The sequence below is a fragment of the Vigna umbellata genome, chromosome 4 (genome assembly GCF_029865625.1).
Source record: "Vigna umbellata cultivar VRB3 chromosome 4, Vumbellata_1.0, whole genome shotgun sequence".
Classification (NCBI taxonomy): Eukaryota; Viridiplantae; Streptophyta; class Magnoliopsida; order Fabales; family Fabaceae; genus Vigna; species Vigna umbellata.
The window spans coordinates 69,179,173-69,195,712 of record NC_142168.1 but is presented as its reverse complement, the minus strand read 5'-3'; the positions used below and the strand labels follow the sequence as shown (position 1 = coordinate 69,195,712).

At 32.6% G+C, this 16,540-nt stretch overlaps 3 protein-coding genes across 3 annotated transcripts; 1 reads left to right on the top strand and 2 right to left on the bottom strand.

Annotated features, from left to right (window-relative positions):
* Positions 1 to 1,528: 1,528 nt before the first annotated feature.
* On the top strand, positions 1,529 to 4,432 carry LOC124820803 (HVA22-like protein j). The gene is made up of 6 exons (XM_088111867.1): positions 1,529 to 1,673; positions 1,764 to 1,820; positions 1,905 to 2,003; positions 2,559 to 2,615; positions 2,694 to 2,757; positions 4,034 to 4,432. The coding sequence occupies exons 2-6, from the start codon at positions 1,789 to 1,791 to the stop codon at positions 4,268 to 4,270; spliced, it is 489 nt and encodes a 162-aa protein (XP_087967993.1). The 5' UTR covers positions 1,529 to 1,673; positions 1,764 to 1,788; the 3' UTR covers positions 4,271 to 4,432.
* A 1,411-nt stretch (positions 4,433 to 5,843) lies between these two features.
* LOC148201061 (uncharacterized) lies at positions 5,844 to 6,658 on the bottom strand. Its single transcript, XM_088111868.1, has one exon. It carries the CDS (start codon positions 6,325 to 6,327, stop codon positions 5,908 to 5,910), a length of 420 nt encoding a protein of 139 aa, XP_087967994.1. The 5' UTR covers positions 6,328 to 6,658; the 3' UTR covers positions 5,844 to 5,907.
* A 4,857-nt stretch (positions 6,659 to 11,515) lies between these two features.
* LOC124837505 (transcription factor E2FA-like) lies at positions 11,516 to 16,540 on the bottom strand. Its single transcript, XM_088114585.1, has 14 exons — positions 16,124 to 16,540; positions 14,728 to 14,932; positions 14,505 to 14,558; positions 14,305 to 14,390; positions 14,115 to 14,203; positions 13,949 to 14,003; positions 13,676 to 13,728; positions 13,540 to 13,590; positions 13,369 to 13,417; positions 13,183 to 13,248; positions 13,011 to 13,087; positions 12,497 to 12,725; positions 12,258 to 12,324; positions 11,516 to 12,161 (listed from the first exon to the last, which is right to left on the bottom strand). The coding sequence occupies exons 1-14, from the start codon at positions 16,538 to 16,540 to the stop codon at positions 12,037 to 12,039; spliced, it is 1,623 nt and encodes a 540-aa protein (XP_087970711.1). The 3' UTR covers positions 11,516 to 12,036.

Genomic DNA, 16,540 nt, shown 5'->3' with positions numbered 1-16,540 from the left:
TTACATTTTCCTTTCAAAAAGCACCCATCCAAACTAATAATGGGTCTACAAGACACAAAGTTATCCTTGCAAGCTTTTAAACAAACGTAAATTCTCTGGAATATTGTATCACTGTTGTCATTGTCAACTTTCACTTTTACTGTTGATCCAGAGTTACATCTCAACAATTCATTGTCATAAGTTCTCATAAATTGGACTTTAAATGAACTTTCTACTTGGCCTAATGCCATTAACCTCGTTCTACAAATTTTAGATATTGACACATTTATATTCTATTTCCTGACAATTTTAATACGTATATGATTTATCCTCAAATTTGGAATTTCTTGTAGACACTTATCTAAGGTGTCACTCAATCACTTAGCATTCATCATATTAGTATTGAATTCTCTGTTGCAACGGTGCATATTCACAATTTTCCTCAAATGTCAAGTTTTACATAAAGTCAAATACACATAAGTTGTCCATTAACACATTCGTTGGGCACCTATGCATTTGACTTTAACCTTATGTTTATCATTTTTAACGAACTTCAAAATTTTGTCAAGATGCACTGCATAATTTCTAACAACCTCCATAAACTCCTGCTTATTTGTAAAAGTTGTTCACACTTCTCATTTATACTTGGTCACACTTCTCTCTTTCATCACCCTCACTCTCACTTTCACTGTCTTGCGGACTTATTAAAAATTCTAATCGTCAATCATCATTAGACAATCCTTTGTCATTTGATTTTGTTTGAGTATGTATACCATGAACTGATTCATTGTCTTTTTATCAGTGTCTTTTTCATTTAAATTCACTTCAAAGGTCACGTTCTCTTATACAATGTTTTGTACATAACTACCATCATCTACATAAACATCTATAAGTCCTACACCCAGTACCTATGTCATCCACTCTATTTTCCATTTTGTCGTTCACTTGAACTAACATCCCCTTTGTGATTATAATAATTGTTAATAACATCCTTTAAAGTAATATAGTTTTTACTATTTTGACTTAGGGTCTTTTTGAGTGTTTTAATTTAAATTTTATCATATATGAACATCAGAAATCTAATTAATAATCGTGTACTTGATTCTAAATGGAAGTGCATTTACATTATAAAAAATTAAGCATTAACTATTATAGCAAAATTATATATACATTTACATTATAGTTTTTTTCTTCCACAAAATTTTCCATGTATTTACAAAACCAGTTACGATGAGCGAAATAACAAAAAAGTCCTCGATTCCGTGCGTGCGCAACCGCTAAACCGTTGGAAGAAATCCCTGGAACTAAAATTGAAGAGAAGCGTTTGAGGCAAGAAATTCCTCAATTTTTCTATTATTGGAAAAACATCTTGCATCATTAAAAAAATGGAAAACAGAATTGGTCGTGTTAACGTCGTTAGATGTAACTGCAGCACTATATATTTGGTGTTGAAGGAGGCTTTTCTTGTTACCTGCAATCTAAGGCTTCTTCTTCCACATTTCGTTTGAGAAAAAGTGAGAATCAGAGGCCATTCTTCTTCAGGATTAAACCACATTTCTTTCTAAAGTATAAAAAAAGAAAAAAAATCTACACTTTTTAATATTCCTTTGGAATTGGGTTTGGAGGCACCCCAATTCCCACACCCATTTGAATTCTGTGCCTCTCAATCTCTCAAACCTATCTAACAAAAACTTGTAAGTTCATTGTTTCATCATTTCATCTTTTAGGGTTTCCTCATTTCATCTTTGTCAACACTTTTAGGGTTTCCTTCTTTTCCTTTTCAGACTTCATTTCCACTGTTTCTTCAAGATGTTAGGCGATTTCATCAACCGAATCCTTATGTACGTCCTTTTTTTTTCTTACTGTTTGTTTTTTTTATTACGTTATGAAAAGTTATTTATCCATTTCTTGCATTATAATTGCAGACTCCTTCTGGGGTATGCATACCCTGGATTTGAATGCTACAAAACTGTGGAGAAAAATAGGATAGACATGGAGGAACTTCGCTTCTGGTGTAAATATTGGTACACAAATACGTCTCTCTATCCTTCTTTTCTTATAGTCTTATCAATTTTACCCCTCTTAGAGAAATATTAGTTTACAAAAATCTGTACAGTGTAATGTTTTGAGTCTGTTTTTTCATGTTCATTATTTATTACACATGATGGTAATGGAGAAATAAGGTCAATTTCCATTGCAAAACTTATATTATAAATCATTTGTTAAGATCGTTGTAGAGCAAAACCTTCTTTCGAAATTAAGTTAAACTTAAAATTTAAATACAAACATGAATGTTGATGTTGTGTGAAAAATGTCTTTTAGTTTAAGTCTTGCAACTTTTTTTTGTTGAAAACTTTGATATTCAATGTTCAACCGAAGAAATTACTCTTTTTTTTTCAGAAGATAAGCTTGACCCTTTTGAGTGCATGTGAGGTTAAGAATAGCAGATAAGGTTGATAGTTGAATGGGAAGATATCTTGTTGATTCTGTTCATGCATGGTATATTATAAAATTCATGTTGAAGATGTTGCTAAATCTAAGCTTTGATTCATAATACATTTTCCATGGTTTATTTGCAGGATCATTGTGGCACTTTTCACTGTATTGGAAAAGTTTCCAGACATATTTTTTGGCTGGTAAGTGTTGAGCATATTGGATATTGTTTCCTCTTGATTTAGCTTCAACCAAAAATTTTAACTCTGAATTTTATGAAGGCTGCCATTGTATGGAGAGATGAAGCTGGTGTTCTTCGTCTGGTTGTGGTATCCCAAAACTAAAGTAAGCCTATTTTTGTTCTCTTCTATACACATTTTCTTGAGTTATTTTAATACTATTTGTCATCTTTCTTGTTTGAGAGGGAAAAGAATGATTAGATATCCATTCTGATGTTTATGTTATGCTTTATATATTAGAGACAATGATAAGATAAAATACATTTATATTCATTTAATATATATTATAAAGATAAAATAGTTATAAATAAATAAATTTTTGTATTTTTAAAAAAGAAAAATAAAAGAAAAGGTAAAAAATAATAATATTAAATACATGTACTAAATTTGTGTATGTGAAAAGTATCATTTCTCTTATATATTCTATGTGAAACATTACCTACAAAAGTGATGCTACTGAAATGATGTGTATATATAATATACCACAACAACACACTTTTAAAAATATAACTAGTTGACTTTTACCGAGTCTCACTGAATAAGTTGGATCCACGTATTCTACATATGTATGTATTCTACATATGTATAAGGAGTCTTTACATATATTATAGAGCAGATAAACTGTTTGAAATATCTTTTTAGATAATTATAATTATTACAAATGAAATTAAAAAGTTTATAATTACAAGTTAAGTATCAAAACCAAAACAAATTAAAGAATAATAAACAACTAAACTATTAAATAATAAACATTTTTATAATGATTTTGGCCAGATTAGAATTTGGATCATTGACCTAATTAATTATACAAGATTCGATCAATTATGCATTGAGTTGAATTTAATTTAATTAGAAATAGAAATAAATCATACTCCTCATATATGAAAAATATGCATTAATTGTGAGTGACTTTCAATTTTTTTTTAAAGACTCCAAACATCAAACCAACCAAGCTGTTTGAATTAGTTTAATACTGCGAAACAATTAGTCATAACATTATGCAGCAAAGACAAAGTACTAAATAAATTACGTACTGTTGTAGTTTTTGATGATTAATACTGTAATTTTTAGATATTAATAGTGTTGGAATTATTTTATATTGGTATAGATTCATTATGAATGAAATATGATTTTTTCACATAAGAAACTTGACATCATTTCAAATCTTAAAATTTTAAGATTTATTGTTGTGAATCTTGTTTTTCTTTCCAACTTTATCATTTCTACAATGAAACTTTCAATTTTAATTTTTAACAAAAAAAGTAAAAATGTATTAAAAGAAACATAAATAGATTCTTGGTTGAAACTTTTAGTATGGGATTTTTAATATACCTTTAAAATAAACTGATTTTAATGTTCTAAAATAAATATGAATGTTACAGGGAACAGGATACATTTATGAGACATTTTTGAAGCCATATGTATCAAAGCATGAGAATGACATTGACAGAAAAATAATGGAGTGGAAGGCAAGAGGATGGGATTATGTCATATTTTATTGGCAATTCGTTGCAAAATATGGCCAAACTGCATTTCTTCAAGCTCTTCATCAAATGGCTTCTCAATCTCATAAATTTTCAGCAAACCCTAATTCAGAGGTAAAGTCTAGAGTTGATTGAATTAGGACCCTTCTTTCTTCTTACTACCTCATTCTCTCTCATTCTATAAGATATAAAATATATAATATATATATATACATGTCATTAGAAATAATGTTAGTTCTCAACTGAGTGATTATGTGTATGTATCCATAATCCCACACTAATATATATTTATCTCATATAAACTCAGATCAAATATTTTTTTAGTGTTTGCTGTCTATTTATTAGCCCTCGTCGACGTTGATTTAATTCTTTCAGAAATTTCATCCATTAATTTTTAAATTTTTTTATCATAATTAATTCCATGGTTGAATGTAACATTTATCTACACGCATTTAATGTAGTATCGTCTCCATGTAGTTATTGTCATACCAAACCACACGTCACGTCATATTTAAAATAATTAAAATTAACAAAAATATCAAAATCCAAATTCATCACGGCCATGCACAAGAGATATATTCCTTAACATTTTCCTTTTCAATATATGCTAAAGTTTTGCTAAATCACAATAAAACCTAAATCTACAAAATTTTATTGTTTCAAACAAGTGTTAGAAAATAAATCATTGACTTTTTCGAATTACATATACTTTTTTACAATATTAATAACTTTTTGTACGTCACATTAATCACATGTAATTACAATAAATTACAATCACACCTCCAAAAATTCTTTAAAATTACACCTATATTCTTTCCCTTTTTACTAGTTTTCTCATGTAGATCAAATGTAATATTTTTCGTGAAACAAAAAATAAAATTTATGCAGAATGTTTTTATAAATGGAATCTCATCATCGGTATACTATAAAAATAAAAATAATAACATCACATAACAAGAAAATGAAAAGTGTATCAATCAATTCAATTAAAAATTGTGATAAATAAAAGTCTGTATGAGAATATATTCCGACTACCATATATCATTTGTGTGAATACTATAATATATATATATATATATATATATATATATATATATATATATATAGAAATAGTGTGAAAAGTATAACAGGGAAGTAGCACAACCCATTGCAGAAAAAAGAGGGACGGTCTGAAAGTGCCCCAGAAGAAGCTCCAAAGCAAGCTCAATCATCCTTCATGAAGCAGAGCACTACCCTTAGCAAGGGCAAGAACTACCCTTCCAACAACCAAACCCAAACCGTCGAACTTCACAACGTTTCCAAATCCGAATACAAAGAACATCAACAAGCGCGGGACCCACAAACCGTCGGAGTCGACGGCGAAGGCCACCGCGACGACGACGAGCCCGTGAGCGTCAAGGACAGAATCACGCAGGCACGCGCCAGGCTCAGACGCTTAGATTCTCAACAACAACCACAAAGCCCTCGAACCCCTCGAACCCCGACACGTCAACACCAACAGAAACAACAGTGATAACAGCGTTGTACATATATACATAAATAGTCCTCACAAACTCAATCCCCTGAGATTGAAAAACCTAGACTCCGTTTCCTCTTTCCAGAACTATCATTCACCGATATATATATATATATGTATGTATGTAAACATGCTCTGATATAATATATATAATAATATATACATTTGCAATAAGCAATAAGCAATAAGCAATAAGCAATAACCTCTTTGAATTTTGAGTGAGAAAAAATGGCTGTAATATTATATTGTTATGGTATCATAAGATTACAGGGAGGAAGCAAGGGAAGATGTGGAGAATTCGGTGGAGGGTTCGGGTGAGGGAAGGGAGTATGTGGTGGTATATGAAAGAGAGACACGTGGCGAGAGGGTTGCGCCGGAAGAAGTGTTGGCCTGATGGGCCGCCGCTGGGGGAAGTGGACATGGGCTGGAGGTAGGCCCATGCGGCCTGCTTCACCAGGCGGTTGCGGATGGGCACGTGGTAGTGGTTGACGGCGGGGGAGTTAACGGCGGCGGCGGAATAAGGAAGCACGTCTCTGAGGGAAGTGTAAGTGGCGGTTTTCACTGAGAGAGAGCCCAAATCCAGAAGCTGTATTTTTGGAGTTTGGCTTTGAATTGATGAAGAAGAAGAAGAAGAAGAAAGGATATGAGAGAGAGTGGTAGAAGAAGACTTGGCCATGGATGTGGAACACTGAAAACAGAGAGAGAGAGAGAGAGAGAGAGAGAGAGAGAGAGAGAGAGAGAGAGAGAGAGAGAGAGAGAGAGAGAGAGAGAGAGAGAGAGAGAGAGAGTGAAGTAACAAACGTACAAGTTTGTGGAAAATAAGAATGGGTCTATTTGAATTTTCAAAGGATGGGACAATAATAAGGAACACGCGTCGTGTTTCCAATGGTGGTTATTGCAATTAATTAAGGAAAAAAAATTAATTTTAATTAATGTAATTATTAAAGTAAATATATAGATAGGAAGTTTCTGAAGTTAGTTCTCTTTTTCCTGTTAGTCATTCACGTTAATTTTGAAGGTTCGTTTTTTCTTAAAAATATTTAATGCGATGTAATTTACAATTAGATTTCTGGTATGACAAAAGTCAATTAATAGTACAATTCTTTTAATATTTTTAAATATAGATTTTATAAATATAAAATGGATCAAATTGAAGGAATTTGTTTAATAAATTTGGATGTCACAAGGTTTTTTAAATATTTGTTTACAAGTAATTAACAAGCTCTTTAGTGCTAAACTTCCTTAGCTTACATATCCTTTGCTTTGAAAAGTCAAACTTATTATGGAGGTGATTTATAATTCCAAGGTAACTCTACTTAGCAATTATTTTCATATTAAAAAGAATAATATAACTCATAAAATTGGGTGAAAATACAAACAATTGGTGCACTTTTACTTTTTTTTCTGCTCTTGTAATTATTAGCATCAAAATATTATTTTATCTCTTCATAAAATTGCAATAGAAATTACATAAAATGTAGGTGGTAAAATTCATAGAACTTTCTACATTACACTTCATGTAGTATATATTACTTTTACATTATAGTTACATATAACAGTGGGTATAAAAAAAATTCTTAAATAAGGAACATATTATATCATGGGTAGTGTACCGATGTAAAAATCAACGTACTTTATGCATCAATGACATTTAAAATGTTCAAAATAACTGAAATCTCTTATTTTAGCATTGGTTGTCTTTACAACTTATGTTGAAGCTTCTTTTGTTGAATCCTAATCCATTGGTTTATATATGAATAATTATATATTAAGGACAATGTAAAAGAGATTAAATAAGTTATAAATTGTATACTTATATATCTAAAATGACATGAGATATTTAATGTGTGATAAATAGTGAAATGATTCTATTTTGTGATGGATAACAATAAAAATAATTTTATTTGTCCACAAGCAGGTTAAGTCTCAATATCGTACATTGTTTATTACTATTATGACATTGATATTATAAATAAACAAATATCACTGAGAGATATTTCATTTACTTACCTATTAATATGTACAGTGTGAATTCATAAGTAAATTTAGTGTTATATATGCAAATTTAACTACTAATTTAAAATTGTATGTAAGTATACAATACTTATATTTGTGGTTTGATGGAATGATGTTTGATTACAGTGTAACATTGAGAATAGTAAAAGAAAAACTATCAGAACATGTCCTCATCACTAATCTTGAATTTAACTATGTGTGAGTACTCTATTTTTATATCTTTTTCTCATTTTAATCTTTAATCTTTTATTAGTCTAATAATTTTTTTATTGTAAATTTCTTAATTTCATTTTTATTGATTATCATACTCTCTCCCTGAAATCAATCTTTTTCTTTACAAGGAGAACAAACAAAATTTGAAATTCATAATATACAACTTTCTTATTGTTATAAATTCAAGTGAGTTTCCACTTTTTATTTTTAAGAATTAAATATGTTTTTATCCATAAATTATCATGTAATTTTAATTTTTGTCATTCTTAAAAACTTTGATCTATTTCCATCTCTCTTTTTAAAAAGTTTTAGATAGTCCTATATAACCAACAACATTAATGTTTTTCTAATGTAACTAACGGTGTGTCACATAACTTGCTGCATATAATAGCACGTGGCTGTTACATGTTTAATTTTAATTTTTGAATTTAAATTAACTTTTGATGAAGTGAGGATTGCCCAACCAAGGACTACCACGTTGCAATTTCTCTCATTAATCCTGGATTAGGGTTTGTAGAGGAAAGTGGTTAGGGGTGGTTCAATGTTTGCGATGGTGACTAGTAGTGTTTTGTGATTTTGTTTTAGATCTAAGGAGATGCGATTTAGGGTTTTCATCTTTACGTGGGTTCTAATTTGATTTGCAAGTTCGTTCTAATTATATGATTTACAATTTAGGTGATGTGATTTGGTTTACAATTAGTGCGATGTTGAAGATGATGGAGGCACGAAAGTCATTCACGATCAGGGTTTCAATTTGGGGGTTGTCTAAGATGACACTATAGTGAGCGATCAGGTCTGGATTCTGCTTGAGTTTTTGTAGGTGGGTGAACAATGGTGTGATTCTATGGTGGACGTTGTGAATGACACAAGGTTGATGGATATGGTGGTGGGTGGTTTGTGTTCTGGTTGCTCGCGGTTGAGATTATTGAACAATAGAGGAGGCGAGGTTTGTGCGAAGATCTAGTATCGCCGACCTTAGTGGATTATGGCCATGATTCGCCCTGGGTAGGATTCGCGATGGTTAGCGAAGTAGTCGCTCACATTAATAGGTGGTGGCTAATGGTGGTTCATGGTATTATTAGAGTTTATGGTGAGAAAAGTTATGACTTGGTTGCAACGTATTATTATATGCAGTAGGTTATGTGACAAACCATTAACAATGTCAGAAAAAAAACTAACCCCATTAATCATAGAGGACTACTACTGAGACTTTTTAGAAGGAAAGGATGAAAATAAATCAAAATTTTGAATAAGAATGAAAACTAAAATTAGAAGAGCAACAAAAAAAACATATTTAAACTTATTTTTAATGATTAGCATAATAAATTTTGAAATTAAATAAATAATCTACATAAAAAACTTAGATTTGATTCTAACATCTTAATCTTAAAATATTTTTAAGATTTTGTAAATTGTATAAACGTATGTGTGTGTGTGTGTGTGATCAAATGTCCATAAAAAAATCCAACTAACTTGCAAAAAGATCTTTAAAATGGAAGTTAAAAAGTAATTTTTATTTCATGGGATATTAAATCAACTAAATCGATCAGGGAAGATGTTACACTATGATATCATGATAAAAGAGAATTAGAGGCAAAATGAGAGGAAAAGGAAAATAATACAAATTCTGAAAATGGTATAGATATGATATATTTGAAAAGTGATTTGATTAAAAAAAATCGATAATAATAGTTACAGATAATATACCAAAAGAACATCTTAAAAAAAATACACATAATTTATAAAAAGAGGTTCGATAACAAAAATTGAATCCAAACTTATTTTTTATCAAAATTATATTCCATCTTATAACATCACATCATCTTTTCAGTGGTGACATAAGAACACGATCGAGGCATTTTAATATTCAAACTACAATTATAATAAAAACGAAATAAGAAATGGACATTAAACAGAGTACTTGCTGTGTGAAAACAATAAGAAAATGGAGAGGTCAACTTTTTTTCAACTTGTTCACTTTTACTGCTAACTTTATTTAATAAAGAAAAGGAGAGGAAAGTTGACACCACGTTGGAAGATCATAAGCTGGATTGTTGATTTGTCATACAAATTAAGAACAAATGTATAATTTTTTATATTTTAAGATATTACGTGTCTCTATATTTTCTCATTTATTATTTGCATATATAAAATAAATCGCTGAAAATGATCAATAAAAGAATCTTATAAAAAGAAATTTAGCATTTCATTCAGTATTACTGTTTAGAAACTTATATACAAAAGTAAAACAACTTTTCTAAACAAAAATTAACTTATAACCGTAACATCGGTATTAACATAAAATTAATACGGTGGTGAATAGTAAATTCTGTATTTAATATTTTAATAGAAAACATTATGCTATGAAAAATAAACTTCTGTAGAATAAATATGTGATAATAAAAATGGTTCAAATTCATAATTTCTTTTACAAGTTTATTTATCTTCATATACTATAGGAATAAGAATCATTTTCTTTGCACTCCAAATCTAAAGTGATAAAGTGGAGCTTTCACATCTCAAGGGAGGCATCATTTAAGTATAAAATCTTTACATTTTATGTGGACAAAGTAAATGCTTTAACTTTTCGATTTTTTATTATAAAACACCAAAAGAAAATAAAAGGTGAAAAAATATGGAGAAAGAATAAAATATAAATATGAATATGAAAATGAGCAAGCACTTTTTTTTATTCGACGGAGTTAATTATTGCATTGAATAAGATTAAGCGACGAAAGTTTCACATATATGGAAAAAGAAACCAAACAAAGTTTAAAGTCAACTGCATTGCTAAACGGTAACAAAGTTGTTAAAATTTAATCAATGGTTTGAAAATTGAGTTTTAGGTAAGGCATTATTTAACTAAGTTTAATGGGTATCTATAAATAGTCAATGTTTTATTCTCTCAATCCATAAAGAATAGTTTTACTATATTTTTAACATAAATTTAGATTTAAGTAAATTTTAAGTATCTTATAAATGTGGATATATATATATATATACACACACACGTAAGGTATCCTATAAATGTTGAATTTGTTATATATATATAGGTAATGAATTAACAGTGAGTTTTGGTGGATAAAAAGAAACAATTACATTGTGACAGTGTTATTTAGAAAGTGAATGAAGGTTAGGTAATCCTAGGATCCTAGGATGGTAGAGTAGAAACGTTGTAAGAAGAGAAGCTTGGAGCTTCTTCAACCAACCACATAGAATGCAAACTAAAACGTGAAAGGCATTGGGATATTATAATGATGCCCTGACGAGTACAGTTCAATTACAATGACTTGTCAGTCAGAAAGAGCCACACAATTTCTTAATGGACATTTACTGCCATCATGTGATTCCATTACTCATGAGTTACGTTAAGGTCTCTACCCTTCAAACAATGGATTTATGAATTACTTTTCACTGTTTGAGATCAATTTCACAAGAATTTCATCATTCTTTTTAATTATAAGCTAAAATTGTGCTGTTTATTTATTTTAATACACAAATCCATTCCCCATTCATTCTTATCAATAAATATACACATTTTCTCTCTTCCTTTCACTCATACTCAGCATTCATTCAAATACTCAATTCAGATGTCATAATCCATTGTAAATACAAAATAAAAAACATAGGAAAAATGTAGGAAAATAATTGACAATTTTATCACTAGACTGATGAATGATTATGAAATTGTTTACAAGCAACATGAATGGTGATTCAATAACGAGGTGGTCCTGTCCTATCATTATCCAGTACACCCTTCTGGATGGTTTGCAGTCAGCATATGTAGTAACTCCCATCTTCAAAAAAACTGGAACCACGATTCCAGACTTCAGATAGGACTAATTATATCACAATATATACTGATTATGAGACTGTCTAGCTTACATTTCATACAGTAGCAACATTTTCTGCAATAAAATTTGTGACAACTGCTCTACCTTCCAAGCTAAATCCACTACGAGCATAGTATGTCTACTGTAACTAACTTTATTTGTCCGAGTTAATGATTTAACATAAGTAAAGCAACCACTCGCAGCTTGACATGCAACAACTCCTGACATCCTCAAGGCTAGCAATCACTCTATAAGAAGTTTCCCTCTGTGCAAAGGATGAAGGTCACCCATACCCTCTGACTGCGCTATTTGGCAAATCGAAATCACTTATGATTAGAATTTGCTCCTGGTGTTGGCACTTCCACAAAGCCCGATGATGGAGTTTGAGGTCTCGAAATGATTCCAAAATCAGGATTAAGCATGTCCACCCCATTCCAATCAACAGTAGCTGTTTTAGTGGGAGTTGAGGAATAAAGTATACTACAATAAATAAAACATGAGACACAGACGACAGAATGCATAAAAGTATTTAAAAAAAGGATACAATCTGTTCTCCACATATCTGTTATACTAACGTCAGCATCTGATAGAAGCCAATAATCAGCGTCATTCTACAGAAAATTACAAAGAATATCAGCAAACAATGCATTCCACCGTGAACGCTCTTATCCGATCATTAAATGCGGAGTTTAAAATAATACCATCAGAAGAACTTAATCACTAACCATCCATTTTGAAGGGGGGAGGAGGGGGGGGAACTCATCTTAATTATGATATACTTACATCAACATCTGAAGGGACAATCTTCATCATGCCCCCAGCAAACTCTTGTGAAGCATTTATATCGGAGTATACATGAGAAGACAGCTGAGTTTGAGGTTCAAATTCTTTTCCGCTGCATTCGGCAGGAACTATTTCTGTCATTACTTGTTCGTTGGACTCAGAACTGGAAGCAAGTGGGATCATGGGGAGCTCAGCGCCGTTAATCTCTTCAAATTTCTCTTCGAATTGACTGAAAAGAGTTCAGAAGTTCCAAGAAATAAACAAACAATGCATAGATTAGATAGATGAACTAGAAAAGGAGAGAAGTTACTGCAATGACTACCGCGGCAAACGATTACTAAACCATCCCCAGCATGAGGGTTAGTCTTAAAAAAATGACGTGGGAATATCTTGTCAACACCAAAGATGAATTGAACATTGGATAGGAAATACGGACTAATGTGATTTCTGGATGCACAGCATAAGAACAAAAAAACAAAAAAGTTCAGTAAATAAAACTAGCCAAGAAAAGTACCTGATGAGGTAGACATCAATGGGACCCATTGTGCTTCTAAGAATGATTCTATATCTCCTCTGAGGATAGTCTACAGCCTGATTCATATAGAAGCAATAATTCTCCATCATGCATTAGAACATCTGTTTTATAAAGTGCATGAACCTTTCATCAATTTATGCACTAAACTTACTTCCTCAGGATCAGGGACTTCCAGGGTAGTTCCATGCGGAGCTTTAATTGCTATTAAAGTTTCATTCTGCTTGCAGGAATACGCCAGTATTAATAAAAGGAAAACCTTAACAATAATCAGAATTTACATGAGAGGACAGCTAAAGCAATGTGTATAAGCTGGGAGTGCTACGCAAGAAAAAATGACCTGGAAGCAAGGTAGGCTCTTAATGTCATCCTCGGTCACGAAAAGGCACCTAAAAAGATATGAAATTGGTATAAATTTATAATACTGTGACAACATTTTGTTATTTCTTATGAAAAGGAGGGCAAAGGGAAAACAAATCTAAGAAACGAATGAGTATGGAGAGTAGATTACTTCCGGTTATTTTCATTTTCACTCAGCTTTCTCAATCTTTCTTGCATTTCCCTGCAAAAAGTTTAGAAAAATAAGCATTGGCCAACAGTTTTGAAATAGCAAATTTGTGCTCTTTTTCAAAAAGCAAGCATATAACCTTATTTGATCATCTAATCCCTGCTCCTCCAACGAAAGTTTCTCAACTTCTTCCTGCAGACATAGCCACAAGGACAACTACTTAGGCCTTTAATCCTTTTAAATATCTTCATATGGTGAATCGGGAAAAATATAAGTTCTGGATCCAATAAATTTTGCTTGCCACACAAACAAAGTTACATGAGAAATGTTTGTGACAATGTAAATTCTATAACAGTTAGCTACTTGGGTGTCAATAGGTCATTCGAAAATATACAACACCTACATTACTTACCTTAAGCACAGATATATCGCCATCCACCTCACCAGACGTGGAAGATTCAATTCCCCTAGGATCCACAAGGTTTGATGTAAGAACTTTGCTCTAATAGTACATATATGTCAAAATTCAAAGGAACATACATTAAAGAAAAAATTAAAATGTGTCACATTCACAGTACTTCCAATGTATTCTATTTTTGAGTTTCTTTTCAATGAGACCAATGCCTTCTAAAACATTCGTTATGTCATAAATCCTCCTCTTTTGCACCTGTGGAAAAGGAAAAAAAAAAGAGTAAATTCATACATGATAGAGGAAGAATAAATATAAGATATTTTGGTTTTAACTTTTTTTGCAGAAAAAAGATGGACCTCCAAAGTCTCGGCTGCTTTATTTAGATCAAGAATACCATCCTCTGCATGCTTGACCAAATTGATGAACTTTTTGGTTAAGAGACCTGTGATGTTGTGGATGTTGTCATTCTTTTGTCATTGAAATAACTCCATTGATCAAACATAACGGGAGACTGAACTGAAAAGAGCTTATCGATTAAGAATGCCGCTAAAATTACCTAAGGAACTGTCATAACGGCAGCTGCTGGCAGGAGTAAGAGGAGACGGGGAACCTGAATCAGAAAAACTCTGATTAAACACAGTACATTATGGATGGAGCACATCAAGGAAAATGTAAATCAGAATTCATATTTTGTACACAAAATGTTTCCAAGCACTAAATCTTCTCAAACAGAATACTGAATGTTGTTGAACAATAAAGATAAAAGGAAATGTTCTCACCAGCATTTGAGATGGGTGTGGGAGGACATGATCTGCCTTCTTTGGAAGCCTTTGCCTTCTGTGTCCTTCCTCCTTTTGCAGACACTGGAGTTTTAAAGGGACTATTCGTTATGTTACTAACATTAGTGTATCCAGGACTGTTACTCCACTTCTGTGTGTGAGACTCTCCTTCGCTGTCATTCATTCCACCCTTTCGCTTCATGTACTGCAACCAACATCAGTTTCAACAAATTATAAGGTAGCAATCAAGTAAAGGTATTAATTCATCCTTCCATATTTACAATCGATTACAACAATGCTAAATATAATATTCCTTGAAATATCAAGCAAAGAAGGGGATAAACACACGTAAAAAAGAAATTCAATCTTATCATATTGAGTCACAGATGAAGAAGCTCACGACCCAGCATTACCTATCCACTAAAACTAGATTAACTATGCATAGCAAAACTGTATGTAAACAATTACAAATCAATATGCAGGACTGCAAATGAGAGTTAGGGACACAGATAAGAATTAGCTCATTGATAGCATGCAAAGATCACAAATGTTCGAAGGATCAACTGTATGACTTTATGACATACATCCTCCAGCTTCGTACGAGTGCTACAGAAGTTGAGGTTGACCAAATTCTTTCTCTCACTTTCTTGTTTCTCTTATTTATTTTAGTTTCCATAAAGAGCTTGATCTTAACTCATAATCACTCAACTTCAAGAATTGATTTAGATTCAGTCATACAAATCGCCTAACTATTTAAAAAGAAAATAAGTTCTCCCATCCCAATAACTTTGTATGACCAAAACCTAACTCTTGGACAGCTATAGCATGGTCTCCTTAACCAAAAGCAAAGACCACGTATCAAAATCTGACCACATCAAAAGTGACCCATTAAATTCCCGCTCAATTAACCTCCACTAAACCCCCTTCCCACTTGATTATCGCACAGAACTACCTGACCATGCCCCAACCTACACTGATTAGCCACTTTGCGACTGAGAGACTAACTTCACTTCTTCCCCAGAAGCTAGAAAATTAACCCAAAAAAATAACAGAACAGTATCGTACTCTCAAATAATCATCAGAGACAGATTGAGACTGAGAGACTGACTTCACTTTTCCCCCAAAAACTAGAAAATTAACCCAAAAAACAACAGAAACACCATCGCACCCTCGAATAATCATCAACTCGTTCATTCACTAAGGAAAGGGAAAAGATCCAGAGAAAAGAATGACAACACACAACACAACCGTTAAAACACGAAGGAGATCTCCGTCAAGTAAATTTAACATCGCAGTTAGTGAATTTAACATCGCATTCAACGCAGAAGAGGACATTCCAGATTCGAGAGCCGCGGAGGTGAATTTGAGACCGGAGAGAGGAAACCGATGTACTCACAGGAGATCTAACGACAACGGCTTCATCGGCAAGGCGGCGGGAGTCGATGGAGGAGAAGCTGTGGTAGTCGTCAGGGGGAGCAAAGGGCGGTTTAGTGACGAAAGCTAGGTGGCGCTTGAGCGCGGGGCGGATAGTGGTGCCGGCAGCCCCCCGAGGCGGCGAGGCACGGCGGTCGGGAGGTCCGGCGGCGGTGGACATGGGGCGAGGGGCGGAGCGAAATTGGGGGGAATTTGGAGGGAAAAGGGGGAGGATGGGCGGAAAGTAGGGTTTTAGAGAGAGAAAGTGAGGCTTGGAGAGAGAAAGAGTGGGGAAAAGGGTTTGGAAGGAAAAGAGGGAGTTAGGAGCGTAGAGGAGGCGAGAGCAGAAAACGAGGGAAGGAGGGAATTTGGTTTCGGATAGATGTGGAGGGAACTGCAT